This window comes from Psammomys obesus, unplaced genomic scaffold, assembly GCF_907164565.1.
Source record: "Psammomys obesus unplaced genomic scaffold, mPsaObe1.curated_primary_1811, whole genome shotgun sequence".
Classification (NCBI taxonomy): Eukaryota; Metazoa; Chordata; class Mammalia; order Rodentia; family Muridae; genus Psammomys; species Psammomys obesus.
The window spans coordinates 16,270,326-16,283,833 of NW_026596085.1; the positions used below are offsets into that span (position 1 = coordinate 16,270,326).

Below are 13,508 nucleotides of genomic sequence, written 5' to 3' on the forward strand. Positions count from 1 at the left end.
ACACACACACACACACACACACACACACACACACACACACACACACATATATGTACCAAAACCCAGAGAGGAACCCACCCACTCTCCGCTCCCATCCCTGCCTTCTCTGTGCAGGCAGACCACCTCTGAAAGCACAATACTGCCTTCTGCTGGAAGGCATCAGACATCACAGACACTTTCCAACAGTGGCTTGGATAACTCAAGCCCAGCGGGCCCCTAGAATGCAGGGATCCCAGGAGGAGGGTGATCAGGGAGAGTCCTGGGAAAGCCCCTGGTTATATGCTGGACAAATCATTTCCCAAGAGAAGCCAGAAGCTGTCTCATTAGGAGAGGGAGTTTGGCGGTACTCAAGACCTCAGTGGGGCTGAAGTTCCATTGGGAAGGAGGCAGGTGCCCTAGAGGACCAACTTGGTGAAAAAACATGAAAAGTACCAGGGCCTTAGTTCTAACCCTGAGTATCCTATCAGGGTCTGACTGTTTTGTCCCTGTAAGGCTCTCATAGTTGCAAAGTATTCAGCCCTTTAGTCATCAGACTGGCAGCCTCTGGCTGTGAGTGCAGCTCAGGGTCTGGGCAGTGAGGTCCTGGTAAGAGAAGGCTACCCAGGGTACCAGCCTGGCCTGCTACTCACTTTGAGAGCTGAATGGCCCTTTCACAAGGGCCACATATCAGATATCCTGCATATCAGATATTTGTACTATGATTCATAACATAGAAAAATTACAGTTATGAGTAAGAGCGAAATAATTTTGTGGTGGGAGGACATTACAATGTGAGGAACTGTATTAAAGGGTTGCAGCATTAGGAAGGCTAGACCATTGATCAAGGGTCTTTGACCTGGAATCCTCAACCTCCCCTGAGAAAGTAGACAAAGCAGTAGGCACATGCAGGGTCTGGACCAGGCCCTTCCTGGCATCCTTCTCACCTCATTCGTGTCTCCGCCCTTTTCCAGCTCATCTATCTGAATGCTCCCCAGGTCCAACAGAGAGGAGTCCAAGCTCCTTAGGGACCCTCCTACATTCCCAGGGCCCTCTGACCTTCATACAGTGCCCTGGCCTCCCTGCCTTTGTCTGGGGCATCCCTCCTCCATCCACAGCCTAGGAGGTCCTCCCAGACCCCAAGGAGAGTTCCCACCCTCATCCAAGCACCTACATCGTCCCTTGCATCAGGGTCTTATGAGCACATACATACCTCGAATAAGTATGACATCACTAGAGTTAAAGACAAAGAACAAACTCTTTGCTGTGCCCACAGAGGGTCAGGTCAGTGTCCATTTTGCAAGCTTCTTGGGAGAAATGAACCCAGCGCTCACAGAAGACAGTCTACCCTTGGCATAAACCCTGAGGGAAACAGCTATTTTGAGTCAAAATTCTATTACTATGAAGAGACACCATAGTCAAGGCAACTCTTATAAGAGAAAGCATTTAATTGGAGGCTTGCTTGCAGTTCCAGAGGCTTAGTCCACTATCATCGAAATGAGGGTGGAGACAAGGGGACCCCTGAGACTTGTTAGCCAGTAAGTCTAGCTGACAGCGAGCTTCTCATTCAGGGAGAGACCCTGTCTCAAAAATAAAAATAAGGCTAGAGCAATGTCTTGGCAGTTAAGGGTGGAGGACTGCTTTTGTAGAGGACCTGAGTGCTCAGAAGTTCACAGTGGCCTGTAACTCCCGCTCCTGGGACTCTGACACCCTCTTCTGTCCTCCTCCCGCACTGTACTCACATATGCATAATTAAAAGCATGAAAAAAATTTAAATAAGTAATTAAAGTGAGGAGTAGATGAGGAAGATACCCAACATTAACTCCAGCCTATACATATATGCACAGATAAACACACGGGCACACACATGCATACACCCCACACACACGTACACACAGGCAAATATCTTTTCTAACCACGTGAGCAAGAAACCCACATAACAGAGGGCCATAATGGTCCCTCTACTAATGACATTTTGCCTCACCCACTTCCAGAACAGACATGAGGGCATTCTGCCCCAGCAACAGGGCTCACAGAGACAGCGTAGGAAACTGACAAGAAATCTGCTAGGCTGTGGGAGGCTGTGCCGAACCTCGGGACCCCGGGGCTGTCCAGGTGGGATGTTCGTTGGGTACTGGGCCTGCCCGGTCACCTCTCACTGTCTCCCCTCGGCCACAGACATCGACGAGTGCTCCTTTGAGCGGACCTGCGACCATGTCTGCATCAACTCCCCTGGCAGCTTCCAGTGCCTGTGCCACCGAGGCTACACACTCTATGGGACAACACACTGCGGAGGTCTGCAGCCCGCCCACCAGGGCCACCTCCCCCTCGAGGCACGCGCCTGGCTATACGGCCCTCAACACTGCTCCCCACACCCCAACCCAAACCTTGACCCTGGTGGGTCTGGGAGGGACCTTGCAAGGCTGGGAAGTTTGGGGACAGAGGGATTCTGCAAAGCAGAGGACAGAGAGATGGGAAGGGAGGTAGGCCATGATGCCTTAGCAAGTTTGGAAGCATAAGCCCAGAACTTCATTTCCTGGGCTGCCCCAGTCCAGAAGGGGTGGCCAATGCACAGAAAATTCCAGAACGTGCATTCCAGAGACAGGAAGGATGGTGAGACAATAAGAATCCTAAGGGAGGAATGTTTGGGTCAAGGTGGAAAAGCGGTCCAGAGGGAACAGCATGTACGGAGGCACAGAGGCTGGGGATATAGCGGGGATGAGCCCACAAGCAGCAGGAAACAGGGTACTGTCCCCCGGGGAGACACATGCATGAGCCTGGAGGAGAAAAGCCTGAGGGCTTCTTTACAGTGCTACACACCAAAGCAGGAAGGCTTGAAACAGAATAAGTCATATTTGTGTGACAAAGGGCTCTTGCTTTCCAGGGAAGGGAACATGGGATCCAGGCAGCCTCCCGGGTGGGGGTGGGGGCCAGTGCTGGAGAGAAGATTCAAGAGCCTGGGATGATGTCCTCACCTGGCTCCTGGGTTCCACGCCCAGCACCATAGCCAACATGAGTATGAGCTGAGCCAAAGGGCCTCAGGCCAGATGTGCCTGGTGGAGATGGGAAGGGGTCATGACCTTTCTTCTTTCTCAATAACCCAAGGATGGCAGGAAGCTTGAGAGGGTCAAGTAGTCCTGGAGACCGGGGAGTAGCCACTAGATGCTAGCGCTGTTGTCCAGGGACTCTCAAAGTGCCACCAAGTATTATCCCACTTGCATGCTGGCAGCCTGGAGCAAGAAGGGCCAACCCTTGCCTAAAAGAGGCTTTTGATCAGAGGAGGAAGGGTCTCAGTGGCTCCTTTCACTCTGGTGCCTACTATGCAAGCCGGGAAACTGAGGCTGGCAAGAAGCTGGTGCTCTCCCTGAGGAGATGAGCTATCCGAGATTGCCCGGACCTCAGCCAGATTGGAAAAGGAGCAAGAGCTTCCTAGTCTCTCGCCCTGGGTGCTCCTGGGCCTCCCAGCACCACGGGTGTGGCCTGGGTTGGTAGTTCCCAACCCCTCCTGCCCTCACTCTCCTGCCTGTGTTTCCAGACGTGGATGAGTGTAGCATGAACAACGGCAGCTGTGAGCAGGGCTGTGTCAACACCAAGGGCAGCTACGAGTGTGTCTGCCCACCGGGGAGGAGGCTGCACTGGAATCGGAAGGACTGTGTGGGTGAGTAGGAAGGGGCGACCTTCCGGCCCCGCCCTCTCTATGTGGGAGAGGCAGTGACTGCAGAGGTAGAGGGCTAATGAACAGGGGTCTCTTGTCACTGCTGTTGGCTAAGGGGAAACAGGGCTTGTGGGTGAGGGGAACGCTGGTGGCCAGGCAAGCCTAGTGTCAGCCAGAGACACAGGAACAAGGGCCCTGAGGTGGGGAGGGGGCCACAGAGCATAAGACCTGGGATTCTGTGTGGTCAAGGCTGTGGGTCCAGGACCCTACTGAAAGATGTAGATTGATAGCCCCACCTCCATCAGCTCCTCTGGTCCTGCTGAGGAAGCTCCAGGGAACAGAATGGCTGACTCCAGCGGCAGCAATGGCAGCAGCAGGACCTGCAAATCACACCTCTGATCCCCGCCCATCTGCCAGCCCCTCCACAGGGGCAACACTGCTACCTAGTTAGCCCCTGTTTCCATGCCCTCTCTACAAGGGCCGTGTGTCTCCTCTCAGTTCTGATGACTCATGTTCATCGATCCAATGACTATCAGATAAGCTGAACCCCCACAAGACCAGGGAGCAGTTCTGGGGTTGGCATGTGCCTGCCCTCCTAGAACTCAACTCTCCAGGTCGCTGCCCTGCTCTGATGTCAAGGCAACCAAAGCAAGCCTTATAAAGGCAGGTGCTAGGCATGGTGGAATGTAGGCATATGGAATCCCAGATACTCTTAAGGGCTGAGGCAGGAGGGTCAAAGTGTCAACCTGAACTCCAGAGTGAGTTCAAGGTCAGCTGAGTGAATTCCATGAGCTCCAGGTTGTTCTGTAATGGAGGCCTGTGATGGCAGCAAGTCACCTGCTAAGTTCCTCCCTGGTCCTCCCTCCGTGGTTGCACAGGCTGCACTTTTCACTGTCACCCAGAAATAAGGCTCTTCCTATCCGTTTGTTCCATAGTACTGAGTTCCACCACTGAGCCACACCCTGGTAGCTGAGGCTGGCCTTGAACTCCTGACCATCCTGTTTCCACTTCCCAAATGCTAGGATTACCCTAGGACGGAGTTTTGGTAAACACTCTGGTCCTCTTGGATGGCCCATCTAATCCCATGATCTATTTCACACATTATTACCACACCCCTCAAAAGGACCATGTCCCTCCAATTCCTGGATGGAGAACACAGGTCACTGAGAGTATTGCAGTGGAATGTCCTGAAGTTGGGACGATTTGACCGCCCCCCACAGAGCAGTCAGCCTAGTCCTTGTGGTACCAACTAGTCAGCTTTTCCTGAGAGATGTGACCCTTCTCAGTGGTGCCAGACTGGAGAAGAGGGGTGACAGACACCAACAGCAGGGATCATCAAGGCTGCCTCTCCCAATGCTCGGGGCTCTCTCTCACTCTGTGATCAAAGAGCAAGGCTGGTGGTTTTCAAATAAATGGAGGTCTGCTTACAGAATTAGGAGAGCAGCTATCCCACTAAGATGGAGATGCAGCTGGGTTGGCACGCATGACAGGTTAACTCAGTTGAACCTCACATCCAAATGGCGGGAACCATCTTGAGAAGGCAAAAGGACAGCTGGGTATATGGTGACACAACATGCATTTGTCATTTCTGAGTTTGGGCGGTTGCCAGCAAGAGGATCAGAAGTTCAAGACTCTCCTTAGTTACATGGCAAGTCTAGGGCCAAACTGGGCTACATGAGACCCTGCCATTTAAAACCTGAGGTGCGAACACACTCCAAAAAGCACCTGGAGCTTAGCAGTAGCTGACATCTACGTGGGTTTTCTTCCCATGGTCTCCGGCTACAGCCGTCTGCTCTGAATCCCGGGTAGTCAGTTTCTGTGCACTGGGACGGTGTCTGAAGAGCCTCACCTAAGGCTTCTCCACGGTGACTTTACATTCTGGAAAATTCATTTCTAGTCTCCCAGGGCAGCAAAGATAATGAAGACAGTGGCATTTCTAAGCACTTCATGACAAACTCCTCCAATAAAATGAGCCTTTATTACTTGGTGCGTGTTTCAGAGTGAAGGCAGAATGTCCTATTTCAGCCCCTGTGAGTGCCAAGATCCTTTTCAGCAGGACTGCTTCAGCTCATCTAGAAAACAAGTCTTCCTGTACATGGTTCTACCCACCAAGAGCCCCAAGGGTGGCCTAAAGCTCATTTCCAGTCTGTCTTTATATCTGCCTGGGGCCGAGCTGGTTCCAGCACAGCGATAAATTGCCGGGACACAGGAAAACCTTCCCTGGCTGTGAGATGGTCCCATAGGGTGGGGTGTCAAGAAAGCATTAGCAGACTTCTATGTGTGAGGGCACTTGGGGGACAGCCTGGTCCCAGCAGATAGCATCCTCCTGGTTCTAAGGATCAGAATGCTATCAGTCACAGTATGTGGCGGTGCATGGGGTTTGGCTGCCTGCGCCAACGGAGGCCCTGGCCTTCATACTCAGGTCAGAGCAGCCTGTTGAGAGTGTTGAGCTAGGACACCACTTCCTGTGGCTTCCGGCTCCTACGTCGTGGCCTCAGGGTTGAGCTGTGACTGTAAAGTGCTCCGTTTTCCCGGCACTCTAGAGTTGCTCGTGACTACAAAAGCTCCACCGTGGCTCTCTGTGAACCTTTACCCTGTTGTCTGTGGTAACAAAGGAGATCTGAGAAGGGCTCGACCCGGCTGGGTAATTCCTGCATGTTCAAACTGATGGCATCTCTCTTGAGTCTGTTGTTTTTTCTTTCCTGTTACCAGCTGTATTGAGACAGCTCACAGGCAGTGCACAGAACTGACCAGTGAGACTCAGCATATAGTACAGTGGGGTTTGGTACGTTGGACGAGTCACGTGAACCACCACATGACTGTGTAGATACCCACCCATGTGGAAGCCCAGGCAGGTCACCGACACTTCTCTCTCTCAAGTAAGCTTGCCGGTTACCCTGTCTCTGCCTCCCCAGCACCGAGATGACAAGCCTGTGTGTCACAGCCAGCTTCTTTTACATGTTATCAAGAAGTCAAACTCAGGTCCTCATGCTTGTGGGGCAAGGATTTTGCCACCCAAATTATCCCCCAGCCCTGGGTAAATGATTTTAATGGAATCTGGTACAATGAAGTTTTTCCTTGGCCAAGCTCAGCACCAAGGAAATACGGGCTTTATTAGGAAGGATGTCAGAGGCGGGCATGGTGGCGCACGCCTGTAATCCCAGCACTTGGGGAGGCAGATGCAGGCAGATCTCTGTGAGTTCATGGCCAGCCTGGTCTACAAAGCTAGTCTAGGACAACCAAGGCTATACAGAGAAACCCTGTCTCAGGGGGGAAAAATAAAGAAAAAGAAAGATGTCAGGAGGGGCTGGGGACCTAGCTCAGCAGTTAAGAACATTGGCTGCTCTTCCAGAGGACCCAAGGTAGATTCCCAGCACATACAGGATGGCTCACAGCCATCTGTAGCTCCAGTTTGAGGGGATCCAATACTTTTTCGCCTTTATGGGCACCAGGCACACATGCAGCTAAAACACCCATGCGCATAAACTAAAATCTGTAAACGAAAGAAAAGAGGCAGGAAAGCTGAGGCCGGTAGCTCAGCTCGGTGGCAGAGACTTAACTAGCGCGCATAAGGTCCTGGGTTCAACTCTGAATCAGGAAAGACAGGACAACTGTAAGGGCTGGTGGATGCATTGGGGAGAGTGAGCTCAGAAACGACAAAGGAAGCACCGGCCACTCAGCATCCCGCTTGGGAAGCTGAGCAGAGTCCTCTCTGAGGGAGGGCTGCATTCGTTCCAGCCTTGCTCACTGAGCAAAGGCATGCGCTCATCCTCAGAGGGAGGGTGAGGTGAATTTGCTTCAGGTGGTGTTAGCGTTTGGGCTGGAGAGAGTCTAAGTGTGGCTTGTTCTGGCTATGGAGGGATGTGGCTTGATGGAGCCCTTGTGATCTAGTCACTGGAGCGGCTTCCCCTGGGGACCGGCTCAGAGTACTGCATTCTGCCTGCTCTGGCTCAGAGCCCATCATTCCTTACCAATCAGATATATGTCTAGTAGTTCATGCTACTTTCCCTGTCTTATCTTTGCAATTATATTCTCTACATATATATAGATATATCTATATACAGATATATAGACACACATATATACATATATATATACCTATCTGTGGTATATGTATGTATCTGCATGTGTGTGTACAGGTACATAAGGTGCTGTGTCCATGTGGGTGTGGCGGCCAGAAACCTACAGAGTGTCTTTCTCTCTTACCCTCCACCTTCTTTTCAAGTAGGGTCTCTCACTGAACCTGGGACTCATCAATTCAGTTATCTGGCTAATGAGCTCCAGGAATCCACCTGTCCCTGACACCACCCCCGCTGACACTCACCCCCATGCTGTAGTTACAGACATGTGCTCCTACACCTGGCTGTTACATTCTCAGGAATCCCAACTCAGGTCCTCAAACTCTCACTAAAAGCACTGAGCCATCTCCCCAGGCCCTTTCCCTAGGATGTTTTCGATATTCTCCTTTTCTTAATTTATTTATTTTTATTTCATATATATCCTAATTACAGTTTCTATTGCTGCAACGAAATACCATGGCCAAAGAGCAAGCTGGGGAGGAAACGGTTTCTTTGGCCTACACTTCCAGGTCATAGTCCATCACTGGAGGAAGTCAGGACAGGAACTCAAGCAGGGATGGAACCTGAAAGCAGGAGCTGATGCAGAGGCCATGAAGGGGTGCTGCTTACTGGCTTGCTCCTCATGGCTTGCCTCAGCCTGCTTGCTTATAGAACCCAGGACCACCAGCCCAGGGATGGCACCACCCACCATGGGCTGAGCCCTCTCCCATTGACCACTAATTGAGAAAAATGCCTTACAGCTGGATCTCATGAAGGCATTTCCTCAACTGAGGCCTTCTTCTCTAGCTTGTGTCAAGTTGACACAAAACCAGGCAGCACAGTAGTCACTGGTGTTTGGCCTGCATGTATGTCTGTGTGAGGGCGTCAGACCCACAGCAACTTGAGTTACAGAGAGTTGTGAGCCATACATATAGGTGCTGGGAGTGGAACCTGGGGTCCTCTGGAAAAACAGCCAATGCTCCTAACCTCATAGCCATCTCTCCAGCCCGGTGTTTTCAGTCTTCTAACAATAACCACAGAAGTTCTGAAGAGCTGCTTTGCTTTAGATGCCTCCTGGATGCGGGTGCTGCCCCTCCCTGTACCCTGAAGTTGGTCCCTGCCAGGGTGACCAGGTTCTTTTTTTTTCTCCCCAGAATTTTTATTTATTACAATTTATTCACTTTGTATTCCAACTGTAGCCCCCTCCCTTGTCCCCTCCCAATCCTGCCCTCCCTCCCTCATCTCCTCCCATGTCCCTCCCCCAGTTCACTAATAAGAGAGGTCCTCCTCTCCTTCCATCTGACCCTAGCCTATCAGGTCTCATCAGGACTGGCTGCATTGTCTTCCTCTAAGACCTGTTAAGGATGCTCCCCCGCCCAAGGGGAGGTGATCAAAGAGCCAGCCACTGAGCTCACGTCAGAAACAGCTCCTGTTCCCCTTACTAGGGAACCCACTCGGAGACTGAGCTGCCATGGGCTACATCTGTGCAGGGGTTCTAGGTTATCTCCATGGCTGGATATAAAATTAACTCAAAAAAAAAAATCAGTAGCCCTCCTGTACACAGAAGATGAGATGCCCTAGTTCTTGAGCAGCTGCCTCTGACCCCAGATGGGCCTTGCCACCTTCTCTGAGGACAGGCCTGCCTTCAGGAGCTCTTGTCTGAGGATGCCAATGACCTTTCCCCAGATAGCTGAGACCAGGATTGCAGGGAGACAGAATAAGCTGGCTGTCAGTGGCCAGCACCCCACACTGCCAAACAGACTTGCATCTTCCTGTCCCCAAGTGCCTTCCTGCTACAGTCTGGCCCTGTCAGGGGGGCAGGAGACTGGACTGACCCATATTCATGGCCTCAGAGGGCATGCAAAGTTCCTCTGGCCTCACTCAAGCCCTTTCTGTGTTCCCTGTCTCCTCAGAAATGGGCGGGTGCCTCTCTCGGTCCAAGGCCTCTGCCCAGGCCCAGCTGTCCTGCAGCAAGGTGGCTGGAGTGGAGAACTGCTTCCTGTCCTGCCTGGGCCACAGCCTCTTCATGCCAGGTAACCCTTAGCTCTCTGGATTGGGATGGGTTAGCATGCTGCTTCCCAGTGCTCAGTAGGGCAGAGCCCAGGCACGGAGCACTGCCTGACAGCTAACCGTCTGGCTCTCTGTGGACCCGGGCAGCTTCCACAGGCCTCAGTCTTGATCTTCAATTCATTCAGCAACCCCTCGGAGACCTCAGAAACCTGGGGCCCCTGGAGGGAGGTACGCCCTGGCTGACCTTACCCACTGGCCTCTCCACAGACTCAGAGAACAGCTATGTCCTGAGCTGCGGTGTTCCAGGTCTCCAGGGCAAGACACTACCGAAACGCAATGGCACCAGCTCCGGTGCAGGACCCAACTGCTCAGGTAAACTTGGGCCTGTCCAAAACAACCATGCCTAAATGACCCTTTCATCCTTTCTTCCGGTGTGTGATACAGGAGAGGGAGGGGGATCACCCAAGGAAGCATTGGGCCTGCCCATCATGGCTTGGGATCCTGGAAACATGACAGGGCCAGGACCTGGAAGCCTGGAGGCCGAGGCCCAGGCCACAGTCAGGGAGCCACATGAGAGCCTTCCTGACTGAGCCCACGGCTGTACGGTGATTCAGTAACTGCAAAACATTATGATTCCACAGACCTCTGTTACTGCCATTGTTTGAGAGAGGGCCTCATACAGCCCAGGCTGGCCTCAAGCAAGCTACAGGGCAAAGGATACTCTTGAACTTCGGCCACAGAGCTGCCCTTGAACACTATGAAGGCTGGGATGTTGTGCCTAACACATCTAGGATGTGTTCTGAGCATCCGGGGTCACAGGACTCCACCGGGGTTGGTGGAGCTGGGGTCTACTCCAGAGCAGTCTATGGCTCTAGGTGTCCTAGGGTTTGAAGCCCCTCCCCTTCCTTGCCTCCCCTCTGTCCTCTTTCCTAAAGGCGCAAACCATATGTGTGACTTTGGCCATGGAGGAGGAGGTGAGCAGCTTTCTCTCCTCGACCCTACCAGCCATGGGTGCACTTGTTTCAGGCCTTACAGGGAGAGAAATAAGTGGGGCAGAGGAGGTTCCTCTACCCAGGAGGGCTGCCGGGGCAGAATGGCCCACACCGAGCCCCACACAGCTCCAGAAGGACCTGTCCTCTGGCAGCCCCCGTCCCCCACTACCTCCTTGCCCACAGGAGAGGCCGCCACCTGGGGGAATTTTGGCTTTCCCCAGATGCCCCCACCACCCCCATCAGGCAGAAGGCCCGTTTCAAGATCAGAGATGCCAAGTGCCATCTCCGACCCCGCAGCCAGGAGCGAGGAAAGGACACCCTGAGGCATCCCCTTCTGGGTAAGTGGCCACCGGCCCTGCTTACCCAAGGAGCAGAGGAGAACTTCCTGGCCCAAGCATAGGTGCCTGTCTGTCCTCCACCAAGGCCCCTAAGCCCTCTGAGCCATGTCTGGCATGAACTGCAACTGGTGATCATGGGTACTACAGCACATAGTGGGGCCACTGTTTCAGCCCCACAGAGGATTAACTCATACACACACACACACACACACACACACACACACACACACACACACACACATTCTTTGTGGCCTGGTGGAGCCCTGATAGAAGGTTTTTCAGCCTCAAGGCTGGTCTCAGGTAATAGCATAGTAAAAGGCCCGTGAGGAAAGCCTCCATCTCTGGGCCCTTGAGATCCGCCCACAGACCTGAAAAAACTCAGCCCCCAGCAGGCTTTACCAAGGCGTAGCGTCAAATGCTCATCAGGCAGAAAGCACACACACGGCCTCCTCACTAGGTATTATGAGGTACCTCCATACGTCACTCGAGGCTGGACCTGAGGCTCACTTCAGCCCCCAGTTCCTGTTGGGACCCTAAGCAGCTCTGGTCTTACGCTGCTTCAGTGTTTGTCTTGGTTAGGGTTTTATTGCTGTGAAGCGATACCATGACCATAGCAACTCTGATAAAGGAAAACACTTAATTGGGGCTGGATTATCGTCTCAGAGGTTTATCCCTTTATCATCATGGCGGGAAATACTGTGGACTGCGGGCAGACATGGTGCTGGAGAAGGAGCTGACAGTTCTACAGCTTGATCCACAGGCAGTGGAAGGAGACTGTGTCCCACACTGGGTGGAGTTTGAGGATAGGAGATGTCAAAACCAGCCCCACGATGACACACTTCCTCCTACAAGGCCACACCTACTCCAACAAGGCCACACCTCTTAAGAGCATCACTCCCTGTGGGGCTATACCTATTCAAAGCACCACACTGTCCGCATCTGTCCCATGTCCTCCTGGACATGGAGGGACCTTGCCCGGGAGTTTGCAGGTAGGGCTAGGAAGGACCCTGCTTCTGACACAGATCACCTTTGCCTCAGTGTACTCTTCTCTGTTCAGACAAGTGCCACGTGACTTTTGTGACCCTCAAGTGTGACTCCTCCAAGAAGAGGCGCCGGGGCCGCAAGTCCCCATCCAAGGAGGTGTCCCACGTCACGGCAGAGTTTGAGGTGGAGATGAAGATGGATGAGGCCTCAGGTGGGTGAGGCGTTCTCGGGGGCTGGGAGTCTGGTGGACATGAGGCTGAGTGAACTATAGGGAAGTAGGGGCTTTCGGGGTGCGCTGCACACTGCAGGTTAAGCCCTGCAGCCCCGAGTGCAGGAGGCAGCGCAGGGTAACACCTGGGGCACAGCGAAGTACCCCAAGTATGTCCCCGCTGGGGCAGGAAGGACAGGGGCAGAGACTTTCCACAGTAGCTGAGCCAGGCCCTCTTCCCAGGCATCAAGAGGAGGCTTATAAAATGGTATTGTGAGTCCCTCTTAGCTATAGGGGAGTGGTGGCTAGCAGGTGAGTTGTTTGCTTTTATTATTATTATTATTATTGTTGTTGTTGTTGTCCTTTTGAGAGAGCTTCTATCTATTATGTAGCCCTGGGTGCCCTAGAACTCTCTATGGAGACCAGGCTAGACTCAAACTCACAGAGATCCTCCTGCCTCAACCTCCAGAGAGCTGGGATTAAAGGTGTGTGTGCCACCACACCTGGCTTGGGCTGTTTGCTTTTAAGGCAGGGCCTTATGTAGCTTAGGCTGCCCCCAAAGCTGATACACAGCTGGGAATGATTTTCAACTCCTGATGCTCCTGCCTCTACCTCTTGAATACTGGGATTACAGACATGCACCCAGCCTATCTGGCTCCATGGTAGGCAGTGTCAGAGCTGGTTGCTGCTGGCCATTCTGTTTAGTGGTATAGCAGTGGTCTGGGCCACGGGCATTGTGGCCATGGCCCCTGCCCTAGAAGCACTCCCATCTGTGAGGAGGCAGATGTGTGTAAGTCATTAGTGCTGGGTGAGACTAGGAGGAAGGGCTGTGAGATTAGGTTGGGCTGGGGAAGGTGCTGGAAGCCTTCTAAACGAGACTGAAATCAGGCTTAATCCAGTAGAAGTGTTGGGGAGTGGGGCTCAGGGATAGGAATGGAGAAGGTAAAGGCACTGGGGTCAGAGAGAACAGGATGCTCCCAAGGAGCACTGAGGAGGAGGAGCAGAGGCAAACAGGAAGCAAAGAGAAGCAGAGAGGGGCCCAAGTCCCCAAGGATCTGCCTCCATGGCCTACTTCCTGTGGCTAAGCCCCACCACCTAAAGGTTCCAGGGCCTCTCCCGATAGCGGTGCCAGCTGCGGATGACACCTTCAATGCAGGAACCTTTATGGCTAAGACTGGGTCAGCGGCACTGGTGCACATAGGGAAACAAGCCAAAAAGTGAAGGCCAAAAGTCAAGATACATTCTATTCTATTCTATTCTATTCTATTCTATTCTATTCTATTCTAT

At 52.8% G+C, this 13,508-nt stretch overlaps 1 protein-coding gene across 2 annotated transcripts in view; it reads left to right on the forward strand.

Moving 5' to 3' along the window:
- Scube1 (signal peptide, CUB domain and EGF like domain containing 1) overlaps nucleotides 1–13,508 on the forward strand; it is a 118,289-nt gene that overhangs the window by 90,092 nt on the left and 14,689 nt on the right. For both annotated transcript variants that reach the window (XM_055627111.1, XM_055627112.1), the window contains 6 exons: nucleotides 2,155–2,271; nucleotides 3,512–3,634; nucleotides 9,603–9,722; nucleotides 9,967–10,071; nucleotides 10,913–11,029; nucleotides 12,087–12,224. In XM_055627111.1, coding sequence (XP_055483086.1) covers nucleotides 2,155–2,271; nucleotides 3,512–3,634; nucleotides 9,603–9,722; nucleotides 9,967–10,071; nucleotides 10,913–11,029; nucleotides 12,087–12,224 — 720 coding nt within the window. The remainder of the gene's footprint in view (nucleotides 1–2,154; nucleotides 2,272–3,511; nucleotides 3,635–9,602; nucleotides 9,723–9,966; nucleotides 10,072–10,912; nucleotides 11,030–12,086; nucleotides 12,225–13,508) is intronic.